Here is a 23,189-nt window from a genome sequence, read left to right on the forward strand (position 1 = left end):
GGAAGCAGGAAGAATTTCTTATTGGGTTTGGTTATGAAGAGTATGAACTTATGTCAAAAAATTGTTAACATTTAAAGGAACTAATGTGCCTTCATCTTTACAGGGCTCTAACAGTACAACCTACATTCAAGGTGCATTTCAGTTACTGCTTCCAATTCTTCAGATTTGCCACCTGCAGTCCAACACCAACAAAGTGGACAACTAGGAAACCGTGTGACTATCTTTGCATTTATTAATATGAGATTTTGAATTGCAGAATTTTGGACAGCTAGCTGGAAAGTTGGCAGGAGCCTGGTTCTGCTCTGAAAGGTTTACACTAAAATTGTAGAAAAGAAATATTAGTAGAATTTGTTAATTTTGTAAGCATAATTATAACACCAATTGCCTTAATTTTTGGAAGATCTAAAATAATGCAATGAAATGAGTATTGTTCTGTGGTGTACCATACTCTTCGAATAGCAATGAATACTAATAGTACATATATCAGATTTCTTAACTCCAGTGCCTGAGACATCTGAGGGTGTAACTCATGCATTAACTTTTACAGTATTTGAAAATCTTTTCAATTTCAAATTACCTTTTATCCACAGTGAAAAACACTATTTGTGATAATAATTAAATCACAGCATCGATACAAGAATTTAGCTTCTACTCACTTGAGAGTGAAGATGCACTTTTCTATTTTAGTAACAGTAAAAACTAGACAACTGTCAGTAATATTTTTGCAGCATTATAATAATTTCTTTAGTGTTGCAAGGAAATAATGTTTTGATTCAGGATGAGAAACAAGAGTGTTATTTATTGTAGGGATTGTAGCGAATCACTACAATGCTTTAGATGCAATAAATGAATAAAGAGTGAAGGTTAAAGGTTACTGTATATTTTAAATTTCTTCTTGAAAATTTCTGCTGAATAGCCATTATTAAAAATATTATTGATATAACCTACACTAACCTGAAATGAACAAAAATAAATGCTTGCTGGTTAAACACATAAGCATTGACCTTCCACAGAGCTATCCTAATCTCCCATTGAAGCTTCAATGAGAGTCCAACAGAATCTTAGAGAATAAATGCAAAAATGGCAATTTCACTAGTATCTCTGTTTATCACCAGTGAAGTTGTCACTCTTTTTGGAAATTTGATCGTATATTTCTAATTTTTTTTTCCTTTAACCATGCATTATATATTAGAATACTCCTCTTCTTGTAATCCAAGTTGCAGTTTTCTCAAGATTTAGATGAGTTTTATGTCATGTTTTAATTTATATAAAGTAATTTGAGAAGTTAAACAATCAGAAATGAATAAAGATTTGAGGTTGAACTTATAGCCCCCACAATGCTGGGAGCAGAGGCTGACCACCATTAAAAATTGTGCCATTGTTGGTGTATCAGTGCCCCTGCTTCATTCTCCTAGAGCAAGATAGTGAGAGCAACAGGTATACCTACCTGCTTGTGCAGAATGGCCAATTAAACTGGTTGGTGACCAATTGAAAAACATTGATTGGGATTTTCCATTTGGCCTACGATTTCCTGTCTGTGATGGGGAATGGTTTTCAGTGCTCCAGGCAGACATGAAGACCTCTCTCATTTGCCAGGGCACAGCACCAATTGCAGATCACAGCATCAGTAGGCTTCTTTCCTATCCCCCTTAGCTGTGACCCGCTGCAAGGACCATTTTTGTTTAATATTTAGAAACATTGTAACTAGGGCCCCTGCATGTTGGGGTGCAGCCTCACTTTCACTTTAATGTCAGAGTCCAGCTGCTGCTGCTTCCTAGCTGGTGGGCTGTGACTATAGCTCCAACTTCAACAATATGCCAACCACCCTTAATTTTATAGTGAGCTTACCTTCTGACCCATTATCAGCTGCTCCATCAGAAAGTCCACTAAGTGCTTGTTTCCCACACAGCACAGTCTTCTGACCCCTAGGCAAAGCAGAGGGCAGGACCCACAGCCTAACAGGAAAATCCTATACATTTTCATGATGTTTTGATTTGCGTTAAATTAACAAAAAACAAAATATCTGTAGTTTAATACAGTAAATAAATACAATTTTGTCTAGATTTTGTTTGCTTAGTCATATATAAGTATAAAATGGATAATCATTCAGCTGTAAAGTCATGGGCACAAAAGACCTGCACTTGGCATTTGTTTGGTGAAACAGGAGAGGCGGGTACATATCTAATTCTTCTAAGAGATGGACAATGACTATAAAACTAAAGAGAAAACTGGGCTGACCTTGTCACTGGCCCATATTTATTTCCATAATCTTTGCCAGAAGTTTGCATTCATCTGATTTTGATAATGTTGTCTATGTATTGGCTGGCGTGTTCACAAAAAGGAAGTGCAGTCTAAACACAACACCTGAGAGTAACAGTATTGAAAAGCACAACGTTTGTAAAAGAAGTTCAGGAAAACCTTTGTAACATCAAGTTCCTCTTTCTAAAGATATTAGTACCAAATTAAGTGCAATGCTTGTTTTTATTAATGATTCAGATACCAAAGGTGATATCGCTGAGTCCCACCTTCTGTTTCTGGCCTCTAAGAGGTGCTAGTGTTGGCCTCAGCATCCGAGGCTGCTGCTTCCAGTTGTTATTCAGTAACTCCTGATGGAGATGGCAATCTTTGAGAAGATATTCAGGCAGTGATTGAATAACTAGTCATCAGTTGCAACCAAGGCTCACAGATGATGAATGGCTATTTGGATACAATAGTGGGGTCAGCCAGTGCACATGGAGCCACATTCAAGGAGTCTAAATGTCTCCAGTTTTGTTTTAAAATTCAAATGGTATATGACTGTATTATATACAGCTGTATAAATTTTACATATTGTTATTGAAAAATTGATGAATTATTTATTGTTTAAATTGCATTCAGAGTACAAAATGTCTAACCATCTTCATGATGTAGTAGGAGTGAGATGATCGCATACAGATCTTAGCAAATGTTACATGTAACTGATACACATTCCATTGCTGTTTAGTCAGTTGAAGTTCTGTTCAAGTCAACAGAGTAAATAATTAGGCCATCAGATTTTCATGTTTTTTTTCTGTTAATTTGTCAAAAAACAAAGCAAAATCATGTTCAATCAATGTCTTTTTTAGGTTATAACGTTCTTTGCAATCAGAAAAATTACTTCTATAAAAACTTATTAATCAAAGCAGGTATGTTTGGAAGAGGCAAATATTTCCCTGAAAATTATTGGTGAGAGCCAGTATCCGATTTAATCAGACCTAACCTGAAACTTAGAAAGGAATAAATCAACAAGTTTTGTTTTCATTTGTGCTTTATCCAAATAACAGAAAGAATATTCAGCAAGAGTGCAGCATTGAAACCTTTCTCGAAGGCATCAACATTTCTCTGTAAAAGAAATGATAACTGTTGTTTTATGTTTTTTTATGTTTACTCAACCTTCGTAGTCTTGAAAATGCTATTGATAATGGCATGCATCTGTTTTTCTATGGAAAGAAAATGCACTAAACAACTTTACAATAGAGGTTAGTTAACATAGTCAAAGGAACAGAATAAACAGAAATGTTTGGCTGCCTCATCATTAAAATTAATTCCTATGATAATATAAATCCAGAAGTTTACAGTTTGTTTTTCTGTATATCACATTGCAGTTCTCATATGAAGGAGGTCAGTTGGAGTTCATATGGGGCAATAGTTCAAAACGTGAAAAAATATTAAGCATTCAATTGACTCTTAATATTTAGACCTGAAACAGTCTGTACTGCAAATGATAATTAAGTTAGTGAATAGATTTATAGTAAATTTAGTGAGCAGTTATTCTGCTCAATAGATTCCTCCTTCATTTTTTGTTAATCATTTTGGCTTGAATAAATATTACTGAGGGAAATGTTTGTATTGTGTTTCATTATTGTATACACTATACTATGTCCAATACAACAGAATTTCTTTTCCTCCCACTTAAAAAAAGATTTAATATACTTTTGATGTTTCGATTTGAAAAAATTAGTATCTAAAATGATAATTAACATTTCTCAGAACAAGGCAGGGTCTCAATACCTTTCTTTACTTGCACTGAGGGTTGCTTAATCGTTGCTCTCGAGCTGTGACCTTCAAAGCAAACTAGTTCACACATGAGCATGTCAGACCATTAACAGATACAGGCCAGCAGGTTTTTAACCTTATTTTATGTATATTCCTGGAAGGATAGATGACGTGTATTTGCAGGAGTTGGCTTTCTGCAGAGAATAATGTGTAATCAGGTAGGATTAATAAGAGATCTCATAATTAAGTAACATCTAGGGTTAGTAATCGAAATGTGGTAGTATTTCAGATTGAGAGAGATCAACTTAGGTATCAAACCAGTGTCCTGAATTTAAATAATTATATAGGTATGAAGAAAATGTTCTTTAAAATAGACCAAGAAAATGCCAGTAGATGAACAGTAGTAAATATTTAAGCAGATGTTTAATAATTCTCAGCAAAAAAATTATTTCAGTCAAAAAGAAAGACTCGATGTGAAGGATGAACCACCTATGGTTAACAAAGGTGGTAACCGAGAGGATCTAATAAAATTAAGGCAAACAAAGTGGCAAAAGCTAATGGTAGACCAGGAGATTGGGAATTTATTAGAATTCAGCTATTTAAATGACTAAAATGCAAATAAAAGGAGAGAAAGCCGATTCCGAAGATAAATTGGCAAGAAATATAAAAACGCAGTAGGTGCTTCTGCAAGTATATAAAAAGAAAGACTAGCTCAAGTTAGTGGGGGACCCTTGGAAGATGTGACTGGAAGGTTAACAGGGAACAGATTTAAACCAACATGTTTTTGTTAGTGTACCTGGTAAAGAACACTGAAAATACTGATATCCCACAGATATCAAACAAGTGCTAATGGCAGGAAAGGTCTTGGAACAGATCCTATTGTGAGAGAGAAGATATTTGACAAATTAATGGGACTAAAGGCAGGCAGGGTGCTATGATGTGATGGTCTATCTGCAAGGAAATGGCTGCAGAGGTAGTGGTTATTGGTCAAAATATTCCAGAACTCACTAGACTTTTGAAGCTTTCCAGCAGATTTGAAACAACCACTATGACACTCCTGTTAAAGAAGAGAGGGAGACTGAAAGCAGGAACTATGGGCCAGTTAACCTAATATCTGTGCAAAAAGTCTAGAATCTGTTATTACAGAAAGAACAACAGGGCATGTAGAAAAGCTTAATCAACGGAGTTACCATGGCTTTGTAGAAAGGAAATCTTATTTAACAAATTTGTTAGATTTCTTTGAGGATATAGCAAGCAAAGTTAATGAAGGGGAACCAGTCGATGTAGGATATTTGGATTTCAAGGAAGCATTTGATAAGGTACCATGTTAAAAGTTATTGTGAAATAGATGCTCACTATGTTTGGAGTAATGTAATAGAATAAATTGAGGGTTGGTAAACACACAAGAGTGGGGATTAATGGGTCTTTTTCAAATTAGAAAGACATAACTGGTGGAGTGACTAAAGGATCAGTCCCAGGGCATCAATTATTTACTAGCTGTATTAATGATTTGGATGAGTAGGCAGAGTGTAATGTAAACACATTTTCTGATAGAAGAGTAGATGGGAGGGTAAGTTATGATGAAGATGTAAGGAATCAGTAAGAGGATAGATAAGTTTTTGCCCGATCACTCGACCTGTCAGTGAGTTCAAGTAGGATAGTGTGCAGTCATGCACTTTGGTGAGAAGAATCAAAAGGCAGACAATTATTTAAATGGAGAGAGACTGCAAAAAAAAAGTACAGAAGATCTGGGTGTTCTTCAGCAAATGGAAGATTTGCCAATATTGCTAGGGGTGTTGATATTAAAGATAGGGAAGCACTGTTGTAATTCAGTAGGAGATGTACTGAACTAGTACCCATTTGTCAGGACAGCAAACTATGGTTGACCACAGGTGTGCTGTGTGTATCATAGAGTTGGTTATACACAAAAGCTGTAAAGAAATAGCTATGAGCAAGCTGGCCTGAGGTGAAGACTGAGAGTTAAGAATCCCTTCAGAGAAAACAAGAGGTGAAAGGTCAACTGACTTTTGTGTAGTAGACATAACACACTTGTGATGTTTGCTAGTGGTCAACCAAGCGATCACTGAAGACTGGACAGTATCAAGGATTGATCGTGTAGGCTGTGTGTACGAGCAGGACAGTAAGAGAATGTGCCTCAGGACAATAGCTAACGAGCTCAGGAATTGGAGTCATCCTGACTGGCGATTTGGATGAAGGAGGATGATCAAATGTTTCAGTCTAATCCTCAGACAAGTCCATGTAAACTGGTTCATATGTGATTGGAAGCATTATAAGTTAAGCTTGTGAGGTATATTTATTATGGCAATATTTTGCAGTGTGCCTTGTTTCAATAAAGTACAGTTAGGTATGCCTGTGCTTGGGTCTGCTTTGGGTTATTGATATCCAGAGTAAACCTATATACCAGAGATGGAGGAATACAAGCCTACAGGGGAGATTCTCTAACTAGGAGACATAGTTGGCGAATACATGGACATTAATTTAAAACAGAAATTCAAAGGAATTTCTTCTCTGACGGTCATAATTGTCTGGAATTCTCTAGCCCAGAGAGCTTTGGAGGGTAAGAGGAGTGGGTCGTTTTTTGACATATCACGGAGTTGAAGAGCTGACACCAAAGATGATAAGAGGCCTGAGGCAAATCGACCATGATTTCATAGACTGGCAAGGCAGGCTTGAGGGCCTGAATGGCCAACTTCTGCTCCTATTTCTTAAGTTCATAAATTGTGTATTTGTGAAGTGTTGTTCAACTCTTTGATTTTCTGATCAGACTACATCTGGGGTATTGTACTTAGTTCTGGGCATAGACACTAGTAAAATATTCAGGTTCTTGTCACAGTCCAGAGAAGAACCAATATGAAAATAACTTTATATGTATGCACTGTAACTCCAAGACTTAGGGCCACTAATATACTGGAAAACATAATGCCCGGTGGTCGTTGGAGCATTACTAATGAAGCTGTTCAAGTGAATTTGACACTGGATGTGAGGGAAATCAGTATCATACCCAAAAAAACAATGCTTGCCATTAAGCTCCAAATTGCATCTATGGACCTGATTCATTTATCTTGCAATGACAAGGGACAACTATCTCAGCAGGTTGTGGTTTAACAAGAGAAGAGATCCAAACTATTTATTAGCATCTTGCAGCCAACTTCTAAAATTTGATTGTTAGTGCACATCAAAATCATCAGGAATTTTCGGAATTGATCACTACTGGATAGTCTTACAGTGTATCTAACTTTCCAAGTTCACACTCACAATAACTAGTTTCACATGCAAACAATGCAGTTCATGTTTACTGATTCTCCATTAACTTCAATGGATGAAAAGTTATGGACAGCATACTTCCCAAATGCACAGCTGATGGTCAACTTCCCACTGTCAGTGCAAACTTGGAAAATGACCTTATGGATTACATCATGGCTGAACACTATCTTATGCAGGAGTGAGGCTATTTCACAAGCTGTGGGGGCAACTCCTACAAAGTGATAATGCCTTAAACTAGTGGTTATTTCACTATGCCAGAAGCTTTCAGGTTAATCTCATGTTCCCACCAGAATAAATAGTGAAAGGTAGTTTAATAAAATTTGCACTATAAGAACATCATCATGAACTGTGTGTCACTCCAGTCTCATTCAAAGTATCTGACTCTTAAGACATTCAGGGATGAAAGACAATTGATATTTTCACCCTGCTAAAATAAATTGTATAAATAGAAAAAATACATTTTATAATTTTGTAGCACTTTTATTCCTGAGGAATAAAAGATGCTGAGCAAAGAACTTTGAAACTTAATCAAAGATGTGAAGTTAAAGAATGAAAGGTGGCTGAAATTATACCGGGAGGAAATTATTAAAGGCAATGATGAATTTAAACACAAGGATGAGAATTTTAAATTGGATATATTGAAGACTTGGTGATTGACAAGGACAATTAAGGGTTTCAGATGAGCTGATGTTCATTAAGAGTGATGAATAGCTGACTGGAAGGGCATTGGAATAATCAAGCCTGGATATCACAAGAACATGATAAAAATTTCAACTGCATTTATAGTGTGGTAGGAGTTGTAGCAAATTATTTTACAGAGCTGGAATTCAGAAAACATTTAAAAAGAAGAGGACATGGAGCTGCAGTCTCAGCTCATGGCGACATAGAACACTGAAGTTGAAAACAATGTAACAATGCAGACCAGGCTGGGGGTTGGAATCAATGGCAAGGGAAGCAAGGTGAGGGCAATCCACCAGAAGTCCTTGACTCTGTCAACCAAAAAGTCATGTGTTTATCCTCCTCTATTAGAACAGTACTCAGAAATTTGCCATCACTCCACAATGACATGCAGGCTGTGTTGCTGACCAATGAACCCATCGCAGTCCCTGTGGAGACAGCTCAAGCAAGGCTGAAGAATCCGTGAATCTGCAATTCACCTGCAGCAAATTTCCCCAGGTGGGGAGCAGAAATGAGGAAGAAGTTTTTTGCTCAGAGGGTACTGAATCTGTGGAATTCCCTACTGCAGGTGGAGGTCAGACTGCTCTTTAATCAGTAAGGGAATCAATGATTATAAGGAAAAGGCAAGAAAGTGGAGTTGAGAATTATCAGATCAGCCATGATCTCACTGAATGGTGGAATGAACTTGATGGGCTGAATGGTTTACCTCTGACCCTATGTCTTAAGGTCTTGTGGATCATAAACTATGGGAAAATTGAACTCCTTTGCCCATGCATTTTTAACAGGGAACTATATAGCTCATGTTCTGTAAATTGCTGCCCAGACTATTGTCCTGCCTTACTCTTAATAAATCTGCTTAATACCTGAAGTTTTACGGTCATATCTGATCCTATGCTAGCAAGGGGTTAAATACTTACAGACCAGATACCAAAAAGCAAAAAGCTAGTACAGAGGTTATGAGAAATTGGCAGATGGGATTTGGAATTATCAATGTATGTATGGAAACTAATCAATGTCTTTGGACGAGGTGCAATATGAGGATGGTAAAGAGGAGGAAGGTAAAGCTGCATTTTAAGAGTAGGAAGAGATGCATTGGATGTTGCCAGATAGGTAAGACTGAAATCAAATGAGGATAAGTTATAAAATGGAGGACAACGGTGTAGTTAATGGTGTCAAAGACTGGAGAAAATGTGAGGAGAAAAAGAAGAAAAAATATATCATGGCCAGAGAAAGTTAACGAAATGCAGTGGTGATATCACTGGACTAATAATCCAGAACATCAGACTAAGGTCCTCAGGATCATATCCCATGATGGCAGATGGTGAAATTTGAATTTAATAAATATGTTGAATATTAAATATGCTCATCCTATAGTCACAATGTAACCACTGTCAGTTGTCATAAAAACTCATCCGTTTCATGAATGCCATTTAGGAAAGGAAATCTGCTTTCCTTACTTGGTCTGGCCTAAATGTGACACCAAACCATAGCAATGTGCCCAATTCTTAACTGCTCTTTGGCCAATTAAGGATGGATAATAAATGCTGTCCTAGCCAGAGATGCCTACATCCATGAAAAAATAAAATAAATACAATGTGTAAGTTTGTATAATGCTGTATGAGGAGTTGAAACCTAACTGAAAGGAGTTAAAACAGGGCATGAGAGGAGAGAGAGAGGTACAGATAATGACAATGTTTCCATCGATGTTGGGAAGGAAAGGGAGATCTGTGGGTCATAGAAGTTAATAATGTCAAAAGAGGTTAAAAATCATAAATTGCCACACACTAGTCTAAATGTTCTCAAAGCCTGAGAAGTTTCTGTGCTGGAATTGAAAAGAGCCATCCTGTCTCCAATTGATAGGTCATCACCAGGATTACTATCTAATTGAGGACTTTAACCTGCCCTTACCAATGCTTTCACCAGGAACCACTGAGCTCAACAGCTTCAATATTAGTAGCACTGAACGTCATTGAGTCTGCAGCATGAAAATCACCTGGTCCAAATGGACTACACCTCAGAGTTCTGAAGGAAGTAGCTGAGGAGATTGTAGTAACATTGATGGTGATCTTTCAGGAATCACTAGAGTCAGGGAAGGTCCCGGAGGACTGGAGAATGGCCAATGTGATAACCTTGTTTAAGAAGGGAGGGGGATAGGAGACAGGAAACTATAGGCCAGTTGCCTGACCCTAATTGTAAGATTTTGAGGTCCATTATTAAGGATGTGATTGTGGGGTCCTTGGAATTGCATGGTAAAATAGGGCTGTTTCTACAAGGGGAGGTCATGCTTGACAATTCTGATAGAATTCTTCAAGGAGGTAACAAGCAAGTTAAACAAAGAAGAGCCAGTGGACATGATCTATTCGGATTTCCAGAAGGCCTTCGACAAGGTGTTGCATAGGAGGCTGTTAAATAAGGTGAGAGCCCATGGTGTTAGGAGCAAAGTACTGGCATGGTTAGAGGATTGGCTGACTGGCAGAAGGCAGAGAGTGCAGATAAAGAGACTTTTTCATGGCAGCTAATGACTAGGGCCGCCTCCATCGCCAAATTCTAGCCACCTGATGCCTGGAGGAAGAATGCCTCATCTTCCGCCCTTGACCCTCCAACTACACAGGATCAGTGTTGATGTCACCAGTTTCCTCATCTCCCCTACCCTCATGTTATCCCAGATCCAACCCTCCAACTTGGCACCGTCCTCTTGATCTATCCTATCTGTCCACCTTCCTTCCCACCTCTCTGCTCCAACCTATCAGCATCATCCCCACCTTCATCTACCTATCACATTTTCAGCTGCCTTCCACCCAGCCCCACACTCCTCCCATTTATCTCTCAGCCCCCTTGCCCCCATAACCCCGCCACCAACATTCCTGATGAAGAGCTTATGCTCAAAACATCGACTCTCCTGCTCCTCGGACGCTACCTGACCGGCTGTGCTTTTCCAGCATCACATTTTTCGACTCTGATCTCTAGCATCTGCAATCCTTTCTTTCTCCCAGAATATTGAGAGACCTGGTTACGGTAAACATCAAGAAAATGTTTCCACTAGTAGGAGAGAGTAAGACCAAGGGTATTGTTACGAGTGAGAATTTTAGAACTGAAATCAGGAGACAGTCCTACCTTCAGCCACAGCACATTCCTTCCTTCAGCCACAGGATGGTGAATGTGTGAAACTGATTGCCACAGAAGGCTCTGGAGACCAGGTCATTCAGTGTATTTCAGACAGAGATAGATATGTTCTTGATTAGTGAGGGGATCAAAGGTTACAGGGAGAAGGCAGGAGACTGGGGTTGAGAAACATCAGCCATGATCAAATGGCAGCAAAGACTCAACAGGCTGAATGGCCTATTTCTATCCTATATTTTATGATCGTATAGTGTTATGAAACAGAGGGCACCTAAAAAATGTTGAACAAATAGTGTGTTGTATGGAGCACTCCAAGGCCTAGAAGACCACACTTTAGTGAGTTGGGTTGGGAATGGGACAAGCTTCTTCATTTGACCATTAACACCTTTCGTGCCATATTGTTGTGGGGCTGCTCAGTAATCCCTGGAGCAGCCACAAAACAGGATTCTTAAGAAGCTATTAGAGGCCACTAGGGTTTACCTGACAACTTGGTAATTTCTCCAGAGAACAGTGGGCCCTGTTGGTGCTGGCAAAGCACTGTTAGAGGTAGCAGTCTTAAGTGGCTCTATTGGTCACCCAATAACATGTCATAGGGTCATAGAGATGCACAGCATGGAAACAGACCCTTCGGTCTAACCCGTCCATGCCGACCAGATATCCCAACCCAATCTAGTCCCACCTGCCAGCACCCAGCCCATATCCCTCCAAACCCTTCCTATTCATATACCCATCCAAATGCCTCTTAAATGTTGCAATTGTCCCAGCCTCCACCACTTCCTCTGGCAGCTCATTCCATACATGTACCACCCTCTGCGTGAAAACATTGCCCCTTAGGTCTCTTTTATATCTTTTCCCTCTCACCCTAACCCTATGCTCTCTAGTTCTGGATTCCCCCACCCCTGGGAAGGTTTGTGGTTATTGTCTAATCTTTTCATTATTTTATTCTTTAGTTTTATTTTGGTGCTTGCCTGTAGCTAGTTGTTGAGAACTATGGTTCCTATGTTTATTTGCACCGTCCTTCCCTGCCACCAGGATGATTTTTCAATAAGCTGAATATATCAATCTATTTCTTATCACGGTTGTGTACAAAACATTTGTACAGATTTTCAGGCCATGGTTTGAAACAAAATGCATGTTTTCTTACAGGTTAATTTGTATAATTTCAGTATTCCTGTTCATCTCAGTCACTCCCCTGAGCAGCCTACAGAGAGCAGCAAATACAACTCTGTAACAAGCTTTCCACACAACTCTTACAGTCATGTTGGACAGGCATTTTCTCTTTAAATAGCAACTCCATTGCATCTTTAAAAATATATTGTTCAATTGTCCTTGCGTTTGCCTTGGTTTTCTTCGTACATGGGTTTTTACCACCGCTTCAATAGCAAAAAGAGATGCATGTGGTGAGGGGGGAGCTAATAAGCATATTGATATTAGGATGTTGAAATAAAGGTATTAATATTTTGGAAATACTTTTATTATGGTTACCTATTACAATGAATAAGTGTAGTAAATGCTCAGCTACAGGTATTCACTATTGAAATGGCTTTATTATAATCACCCCGAGAGAGGACAATACATCAAAATGCCCAGCTGGGTCAGTTAGACCTTGCAGTACAGTATGTGTGTTAGTGCCACAGTTCATTTCACCGATAAGTGCAGTCCTGGATTTTCATTGTACTATCACAGTTTTGTACTCAAGAAAACAAATTGCATTGCTGAATTGTGATTCTGAATGGTTAGAAAGTTTTCAGTTGAACGTCGTGATGTTGACAGAGTTGGTTGAAGACTGGGGCAAGCAACCAGCACGCTGCAGCTGGCAGGCTACTCACTCTGGCTTTCCTGCCAGGCATTTACACTGTCCGGTTTCTCTGGGAATGAATAGGTGGGAGTTACTTCCAGGCCTCCTAGCCATAGTCAGGATATAGGCCAGAAAATAAATCAGGAGATAGAAAGAGAATATAAGAAAGGCACAGTAATCATAGGGACTTCATAATGTGCATGTGTGCTGGGACAATCAGTTTGGTAACAGATCTCAAGAAAAAGAATTCATCAGACGTGTCAGTTCTGCAATTGAGTGAGAATAAATACAAAGACATGAGACAGGAATGTTGATTGGAAAGGGAGCTTAGGAGGGAAGACGGTGGAGCAACAATGGCAGGGGTTTCTGGGGCCAATTTGGGAGGCACAGCCGAAATTCATCCCAAGGAAAACAAAGCATATTAAAGGGAGGACAAGGCAACCAAGGGAAGTCACAGAGACCATAAAAGTAAAAGTATACAACGTGGTGAAGATTAGTGGGAAACCCAAGGATTTGGAAGCCTTTAAATTCCAGCAGGGGATAACTAAAAAAAAATCAGTAAGTAGGTAGAAGATGAAATATGAGAATGAGCCAGCTACTAACATATAAAAAGATCGCAAGAGGTTTTTTAGATACATAAAAAGTAAAGAGAGGCAAGAGAGGACTTTAAACTGCTGGAAAATGAGGCTGGAGAAGTAGTAATAGGGAACAAAGAAATGGCAGAGCATCAGTTTTTAAGGAGGAAGACATCAGCTGCATAACAGAACTTAAACAGAGTCAGGGGCAGACGTGAGGCCATCACTAAGGAAAAAGGTACTGAAAGGTCTGAAGGTGAATAAATCACCTGGACCAGATGGACTACAGCCCAGAGTTCGGAAGGAGATAGCTAAGGACATTGTGGAAGTATCAGTGGTGATCTTTAGGGGTTACAAGAGTCATGGATGGTCCCAGAGGAATGCAAAATGGTGAATGTAACACTCCTGTTTAAAGCAGGAAACAAGGCAGAAGATGGAAAATCAGCCTGACCTCAGTCATTTGTAACATTTTAGAGTCTATTATTAAGGATGAAATTGCAGAGCACTTGGAAGTGCATGATAAAATAGGGCTGAGTCAGTATGGCTTCAACAAGATAAGGTCATGCCTGACAAATTTCTTAGATTTCTTTGAGGAGGTAACGAGCAAGTTAGATAAAGGAGAGCCAGTGGATCTGATCTATAAAGGAACCTCGATTATCCAAATATCAATTATCCGAATATCGGATTATCCGAAGGTGTTCTCGAGGTCCCGATAGAAACATTACGTTAAAGAGGTGTTTCAACCCTGATCGCGTCCTTTGTTTACAATGATTAAAAACAAACTCGGCTCACTGAAATGCTGCCAAGAACAGTCCTGGACAGTCCAGGCACCGTCTCCAAATGACTGATCTCCCGCCCACCCTCTCTCTCTCTCTCCCCCAACACCTTCCCTGGTGTATCCTGAACCCTTCCCAGAAAATCTCTCCAACAGTAGGTGGGGGTGGACAGGGTTGGGGGAGTCAGGCGGGGAGGGGGGGTGGCAGAGAGAGTGGGGGTGGATGGTGTTGGGGGCGGACGGGGGTTGGGGTGGGGGCAGATGGCAGGGCAGGCAGAGGGGTGAGGTGGGGACAGACGGCAGGGCAGGCAGGGGGGTGAGGTGGGGGCAGATGGCAGGGCAGGCAGGGGGTGAGGTGGGGCAGATGGCAGGGCAGGCGGGGGGTGAGGTGGGGCAGATGGCGGGGCAGGCAGAGGGTGGAGTCTTGTGCGCAGTGTGCTGCTGTTTCGCCGCCTGACTGGGAAGCAGACTTCACAGAAAATTCCAAGCCCCAGAGGAGATCAATTTACCAAATAATCAATTATCCAAACGAAATAGTGCCCACCCATCTCGTTCGGATAATCAAGGTTCCTCTGTATTTGAATTTCCAGAAGGGCTTTGACAAGGTGCTGCGCAGGAAGCTGCTAATAACCAGCCCATAGTGTTCAGGGCAAGATAGTGGCATGGACAGAGGATTGGCTGACCGGCAGAAGGCAGAGTGTGGGGATAAAAAAGTGACTAGAGGAGTTCTGCAGGGGTCCATGTTGGGATCACAACTATTCACATTATACATTAACTTTCTGGACATAGGAACTGGGGGCATTATTGCTAAGTTTACAAATGACACAAAGACAGCTAGAGGCACAGGTAATGTTGAAGAATTGTGGAGACTGCAAAAGGAGTTGGACAATGTTGACAAAGGTGAGGTGGTGGGAATCTGGACAACGGACCTCAATATCGCAGATGCTGAACGCCAACTCTCTGACACCACGCCATTTCCATCTCCAGCAAAGGTCTCCAGACAGACGCTTACTACTGACTCACAGACTCCCAAAACTACCTGGACTACACCTCCACCTACCTAGTATCCTGCAAGAGCTCCATCCTGTTCTCCTAATTCCTCCGCCTCCACTCCATCTGCTCAGATGAGAAGACATTCCACTCCCAAGCATCCAAGATGTCGATGTATTTTAAACAATGTGCTTTGTCCCCTCTCTGTCATCCAGACAGCCCTCCACTGCACGGCTTCCATTCCCCGTTCCACTGCTCTAAACCCCTCCCTCCTAAATGCAATAAAGACAGGGTCCCCCCTGTCCTCACCTACCACCCCACCAGTCTCTACATCCAACACATCATCCTCAAACACTTCCACCAACTCTAACTAGACCCCACCACCAAGAACATCTTCCCCTTCCCACCTCTCGCTGTCTTTCTCAAGGACCATTCCTTCAATAGTCCTTGGTTTGTGCCTCTCTCCCAACCAATCCCCCCGAACCCCCGGGTACCTTCCCCTGCAGCTGGAAAAGATGCAAAATCTGCCAGTATACCACCCCACTCACCTCCATCCAGGGTCCCAAACAATCTTTCCAGTTAAGACAGAGGTTCACCTGCCTCTCTTCCAACCTAGTTTACTGCATCAGGTGCTCCCGATGTGGTCTTCTCTACATCAGGAAGACTAAACATAAACTGAGGGAACATTTCGCCGAGCATCTCAGCCAGGCCCACAGGGGTCAACCTGACCTCCCAGTCACCTCCCATTTTATTTCCCCTTCCCACTCCCTTTCCGACATGGACATTCTTGGCCTCCTACATTGCCACAACAAATCAAATTGCAAATTGGAAGAACAACACCTCGTCATCCCTCGGGCAGCTATTGCCCAGAGAACTCAACACTGAGTTCTCCAATTTCAAATAACCTCTCTTCCCATCACCCAACTCCCTTTCCATGCCCTCCCCCTCCCTTCCACTGCTCCCTACCACCAACTGGATTCATTCCTCCCATTGACCAACCAGATTGTACCGTCTCCATGTCTTCACCTATCCCCAATTCACCACCTTGCCCCTGCCGTCCCCTTTATCTGCACCTCCCCTTACACCCACCCCCTTTATCTGCACCTCCTGATGCTGCCTGGCTTGCTGTTTTCTTCCAGGCTCCTGCCTGTCTACAAAGGATTTGGATAGGTCAGGAGAATGAATAAATGATGATTTATTGTCACTTGTACACTACAATGAACAACATGGTAAATGCAGTGAAAAGACTTAACTATCACCACAACCCAGTGCCATTAGAATACTTCAGGAATAAAAAGATAAAGCTGAAAGAAATTCCATCTTCACTCCGCTACTTCCACAATGTGGCCTGACCATTGGGCTGGACCCACCAACGTCAGAGTTGCTATTCTTCACATGCCATCTCTTCATCAATGGGCCCAGCTCACCACATTGGACCCGCTCTCACACCCGCAACCAGTAGCTCCAGGCTTGCCTGCTGCCGTCACAACACTGATAACAAAGAGTCCCTGCTCCGGACCTACTACAACCAGGAGTTTGTGGCTCAGTCGCCAGGCCAGGCCACCACCTCGCTGAGTCCCACTTGGCTACTCCCCTCGGCGATGTCACTTCCTCCTCCATTGTCACCAGGAAGAAGACGAAGAAAAAGATAAAGAAAGAAAACAAAAAGGATAAGGATAGAAGAGAGGAAACAGTCACCCAGAGTGGAAGGGTACCTTGCCGGTTCTGCCATCTTGGATCTAAGTGGATAAAGAAGTGGCAAATAGTATACAAAGTGAGGAAGTGTGAAGTTATGCACTATTGTAGGAAGAATAGAGGCATTGACTATTTTCTAAATGCGGAGATGTTTCAGAAATCCAATGCACAAAGGGACTTGAGAGTCCTAGTTCAGCATTTAAGGTTTAGTTGGCAGTTAGGAAGGCAAATGCAATGTTGAAAGAGCTGGAATGCAAGAGCAGAGATGTACTGCTGAGACTGTATTAGATACTGGTCAGACCACGTTTGGAATATTGTGAGCAGTATTGGGCCCTGTATCTGAGGAAGGAGATGCTGTTGTTGGAGGGGGGTGCGAGCACGTTTACAAGAATGATCCCAGGGATGAAGGGCTTGTCATATGAGGAGTGGTTGAGGAGTCTGGGTCTATTCCAGAAGGAGTTTAGAAGAATGAGGAGGGATCTCATTGAAATTGACAGAACATGGAGAGGCCTGGATGAAGTGGACATTTCCACAAGTGGGCAGAGCCTCAGAGTGAAGGGATGACCCTTTAGAACTGAGATGAGAAGGATTTTCTTCTGCCAGAGGGTTGTTAATCTGTGAAATTCATTGCAACAGAAGGCTGTGGAGGTCAAGTCATTGGGTGTATTTAAGACAGTGATAAAAAGATTCCTGGTTATTAAGGGGATCAAAGGTGATGGGGAGAAAGCAGAAGAATGTAGTTGAGAAATAACAGCCATGATCAAATGGTGGAGCAGACATAATGGGCAAAATAGCCTAATTCTACTCCTTATCTTATGTTTTATATAATATTCAAGCAAGTTGGGCAATTAGTGAGATACAAATACATGGAAATAAGATAGTTACCACTCAATGGCAAGATTTTGAATTTACCATTCAAAACTGGGAAATGTTTTCAATATGAAAAACCAGAAAGCAAGTTTTTCAGTCTCACCATATTTTCCCAAGTTATAGCCTTTGTCTGTGCCAACCCAGAGACAGGGAATTTCCACCCATGTTCCATTTGCTCGATCCTTAAAATTAATTATTCCTGGCAGTATTATTTCTGATGATGTATTAACCCCTCAGTGCCGCAGTCAAATTGGAGATAAAATAGATGGTTCCTGTCTTTTTCACAATTGTTTTGGATGAATCCCACTATTTGTGACCTTAATAAAGGACTCTTGATTCCTTAACAGCTTTACTGAATAAATCTTGTTGTGTTTGACTTTAATAAATGATGGCAATTTAACTGCAGTTTGACTAAATAGATACTTCCTGCCCAGGGCTATTATGTCACACTGCTGAAGTAGGTAAGATCTGAACATAAGCCTGCCTAAACCAGAGGTAGAGACACTACCACTGCACAAGCACTCCCCAGTTTTGCTAAATGACTAAATTGTGGTTTCAAGAGATGTATTCCACTTCTTTTATGCCTTTTCTTTCTGGATGTTTCAGATTGTCTGTAGTTCCAATAATGGTCCCTGTTTCTCTTGCAGTTGTCTTGATTGTCACACCTGATGAAGGAGCGACACTCCAAAAGCTAGTGTGCTTCTAATTAAACCTGTTGGACTATAACCTGGTGTTGTGTGATTTTTAACTTTGTACACCCCAGACCAACACCGGCATCTCCAAATCATTGCTTCTTTAAGTGTTAGAATCTGCAGAGCCTGCTCAGTCTAGTGAGATAGAGGAAATCATTGTACTGATCTCACTATGAAAAGCTCTTGTATTGAACAAAAAGTAATTGATTACATGTAACTCGTCACACTAGTTGCATTGATATGATAGACATTATTACAGTTAATATTACAAAGGCCAGTGTTAGGTCTCAGTCCACTGAAATATTAAACTGCTCTTCTCATAAGTCCATATGACACCATCATAGGGGGTTAAGGCACTCCTCTATCTTAACACGTTTAGACTCATAGTCGACAGGCAAGTCTAATGGAGGAACGTACTAGAGCTAACAGATTGGATTATCTTGCTGTTAGGGGCAAAGAAGTCTGCAAAAGCTTTGCATTTTTTGGTGCAGGGGAAGGTACAGGGGACAGGGGAGAAGTGTTTACAAAAATAGTTGCAGTAGGGATAAGAAGTTGGGAGTTACTTTCACACTCTAGGATGATCCTGGAATAGTGAGCAATTTTAGCAGACAAGGTCTGATAGTACTTTCTATCTCAAGGCAGTTCTGGCTGTGAATTATTAAGTAAATTGCCCCATAATCTTTCAAGTCTGTGATCATTGGACTTGGGGAGCAGAGATGAGATCTGCAGTGGATGACAGTCAGGATGAGAGGGTGTAATGGTTTTATTGGGATCCAGGGCATGGGAGTGGAGGTGAGGGTACAGGTGATCGAATCAATAGCTGCAGAAATATTGAGGTAAACCAATAGCCAAAGGCTGGGATTCAGTCAGCATTTAGGATAATAAACACATTTATAACATTTGTAACTGAGAAGGTGTGTACAGTGGAAGTCTCTAGGTCTTCATAAGAAGGAATGATTGATTATATCAATTTAGCCTTTATTCATAAAATGTTAATAGTGATAATCATCAAAAAGTATAAATATAGTTTCTTCATATTAGTTTGACAAAGCTCGATAAGTATTTGTGTTAGAATGCAGTGAATTATATTTTAATCTTTCTCGATTTACTGTAGAAGAGGTATAGGTTGGTAAACACTGAAGACAGTTAGAAAACGTGCGAAATGTTCTGGAGCAGGTGCTCTGACAAAGCATTTATTTTAGCATAAGAACAAATTATTATTATCACTTCACAATACGTAAAAACATTATATGGTGTATCGGTTTTTTTATTATTATGGAAATAAAAGTATCTGACAGACAATAATGAAAACACAAAAGCTGAATGTTTCATGAGCTGCAAACTCTTGTGCCAGGATACAACTTTCTAGTTTCTAGACAACTTTATGTGAATTATTTGCTGGTTGATGCTGCCACTTTTGAAATAAATCTTTGAAAAACAGGTTTTTATCATACCATCTGCCATGGAATTTTTATAACTGCCAGAGACAGGAATTTTTTCCCTGTGTAATGTGGCAATGTAGCATGTTGCTAAGAGACGAGGCTGACCTTCATTCCATTGTGGTGTGATCTCCCTCACCTGCAGCACTTGTAAGGGGGTGAATGAGATGTTTATGTATCTTTGGAGCTTGAGCATAAGATACCTTCTGTTACAATGTCCTGACAAAAAGTAGGGGATCTAGTGAAGGCAAGGGCTACAAAAGATTTTAAACAAGTTAGAATGATTAGGAAGGCAATAGATGAAATCCATTTGGGAAACCAGGTTCAATTCTGGGACAACATATAAGGAGTGGGTAAAATGACTAGAAAAATTTTGGAATACAAAATTCCTCACCTTAAGTACTCTCCTGTGCAATGAAGTCAGTATAATGCATTCAGACAGTAAGTTAGAGTCATAGAGTCATAGAGATGTACAGCACGGAAACAGACCCTTTGGTCTAACTCGTCCATGCCGACCAGATATCCTAACCCAATCTAGTCCCACCTACCAGCACCCAGCCCATATCCCTCCAAATCCTTCTTATTCATATACCCATCCAGATGCCTTTTAAATGTTGCAACTGTACCAGCCTCCGCCACTTCCTCTGGCAGCTCATTCCATACATATACCACCCTCTGTGTGAAAAGGTTGCCCCTTAGGTCTCTTTTATATCTTTCCCCTCTCACCCTAAACCTATGCCCTCTAGTTCTGGACTCCCCCACCCCAGGGAAAAAGACTTTGTCTATTTATCCTATCCAGATTTTATAGATCTCTATAAGGTCACTGACGCTCCAGGGAAAGCAGCCTATTCAACCTCTCCCTGTAGCTCAAATCCTCCAACCCTGGCAACATCCTTGTAAATCTTTTCTGAACCCTTGCAAGTTTCACAACATCCTTCCGATAGGAAGGAGACCAGAATTGCACACAATATTCCAAAAGAGGCCTAACCAATGTCCTGTACAGCCGCAACATGACCTCCCAACTCTTATACTCAATACTTTGACGAATAAAGGAAAGCATACCAAATGCCTTCTTCACTATTCTATCTACCTGCGACTCCACTTTCAAGGAGCTATGAACCTGTACTCCAAGGTCCTTTTGTTCAGCAACACTCCCTAGGACCTTACCATTAAGTGTATAAGTCCTGCTAAGATTTGCTTTTCCAAAATGCAGCACCTCGCATTGATCTGAATTAAACTCCATCTGCCACTTCTCGGAACATCGGCCCATTGGCCCATCTGGTCAAGGTCCTGTTGTAAACTGAGGTAACCCTCTTCGCTGTCCACTACACCTCCAATTTTGGTGTCATCTGCAAACTTACTAACTGTACCTCTTATGCTCGCATCCAAATCATTTATGTAAATGACAAAACGTAGAGGACCCAGCACCGATCCTTGTGTCACTCCACTAGTCGCAGGCCTCATGTCTGAAAAACAACCCTCCACCACCACCCTCTGTCTTCTACCTTTGAGCCAGTTCTGTATTCCAATGGCTAGTTCTCCCTGTATTCCATGAGATCTAACCTTGCTAATCAGTCTCCCATGGCAAACCTTGTTGAACGCCTTACTGAAGTCCATATAATTACATCCACCACTTTGCCCTCATCAGTCCTCTTTGTTACTTCATCAAAAAACTCAATCAAGTTTGTGAGACATGATTTCCCATGCACAAAGCCATGTTGACTATCCCGAATCAGTCCTTGCCTTTCCATATACATGTACATCCTGTCCCTCAGGATTCCCTCCAACAACTTGCCCATCACTGACGTCAGGCTCATCGGTCTATAGTTCCCTGGCTTGTCCTTACCACCCTTCTTAAACAGTGTCACCACGTTAGCCAACCTCCAGTCTTCCAGCACCTCACCTGTGACTATCGATGATACAAATATCTCAGTAAGAGGCCCATCAATCACTTCTCTAGCTTCCCACAGAGTTCTTGGGTACACCTGATCAGGGCCTGGGGATTTATCCACTTTTATGCGTTTCAAGACATCCAGCACTTCCTCCTCTGTAATCTGTAATAAGTAATGTTTATCTAATCTACATGAACATCACAAGCACAGAACCCAGCCTATGTGTGCCTGGTGCTATTGTAGCTCTGTAAATAGTTAATGTTGAGGGGAGAGCTGCAAAGGAAATGCTGAATGGAGGTGCAGGTATATGCAGAGAGAAAACAGGAATAACATTTTGAGGTTTACAAACTGGATAATTGAGTGCACTAGTAAAGAGAAAATCTAATGTCACAGTCTTTAGGCATGGACATATTTACATAGTCTCAGCTCAATATGAATGCATGAGTTATGAGTATATCTTGCAATGGAATCATGCAGGAAGCTTTGGCCCCTGTTGATACATCACAGGGTCAAAGTCCTGCTACCAAATGTAAAGCACACCCAGACAGACATTCCCTCACTGCAAGCTGGGTGGATCAAGAAGGCCTGTGTTGAAATTCCCCCTGCTACCCAAGAAATGTTACAGACATTACACAAAGTAGCTGTTGAATTCAGCAATGGCTTTTGGCCCAAAACATTGACCTAGCTGCTCCTAGTGATGCTGTCTGACCTGCTGTGCTCTTCCAGATTCACATCTATTGACTCAGACTGGCTGCATCTGCAGTCCTTACTGCTCCATGGCGAGAAGCGGTAGCATAGATCAATTTTGCCAGCCTCATGTGTGCTTAAGATGATAAATGTGAACAAGTGCAGCGATCCATTCAGCATTTTCTTTACAGCTTTCTCTCCATCCCTGCCTCTGACAACAGATTTTCTATATCTTAGTCCACATAGCACATACCACAGAGAATCATATTATTTGGACAGATTTCTTTAAGTTTATTACAGCATGAACTATTTACATGGCTACAAGATCACAAGTACACATAGTTTGGGTTCTGCGCTAACCGATGTTAATGTCCATTACATACCGGGAGATTGCTTAAGGTAAGATGGATACCTTTATTTTGGAACGTAAGATCTAGTCCTATACTAATCACAGCTTGATGACCTGATGGTGTAGCTTTACTTTGTGATGTAATACCTATCACTATGGATGGATGTGTATCATTTGTCATCAATATGTGGTTGTTGTCTGGCATTATGTCTTCAGTCACTAACCTGCCTTATACCTAGTTGTCTATTTCTTCACCAGATTTGAGCATTATCATCGCTACATCATATGATTTAGACTAGACACAATAAAGTACTATCTTTCTCCATCTAT

General features: G+C 40.9%; 1 protein-coding gene across 2 annotated transcripts in view; it reads left to right on the top strand.

Moving 5' to 3' along the window:
• LOC122551339 (protein NOXP20) overlaps nucleotides 1-3,859 on the top strand; it is a 60,929-nt gene extending 57,070 nt beyond the window's left edge. For both annotated transcript variants that reach the window (XM_043693073.2, XM_087987257.1), the window contains exon 14: nucleotides 104-3,859. In XM_043693073.2, coding sequence (XP_043549008.1) covers nucleotides 104-205 — 102 coding nt within the window. In that variant the 3' untranslated portion in view covers nucleotides 206-3,859. The remainder of the gene's footprint in view (nucleotides 1-103) is intronic.
• Nucleotides 3,860-23,189: the final 19,330 nt, after the last annotated feature.

Source organism: Chiloscyllium plagiosum, unplaced genomic scaffold, assembly GCF_037043375.1.
Source record: "Chiloscyllium plagiosum isolate Xiang-an unplaced genomic scaffold, Cpla_swu_hap1 HiC_scaffold_1, whole genome shotgun sequence".
Classification (NCBI taxonomy): domain Eukaryota; kingdom Metazoa; phylum Chordata; class Chondrichthyes; order Orectolobiformes; family Hemiscylliidae; genus Chiloscyllium; species Chiloscyllium plagiosum.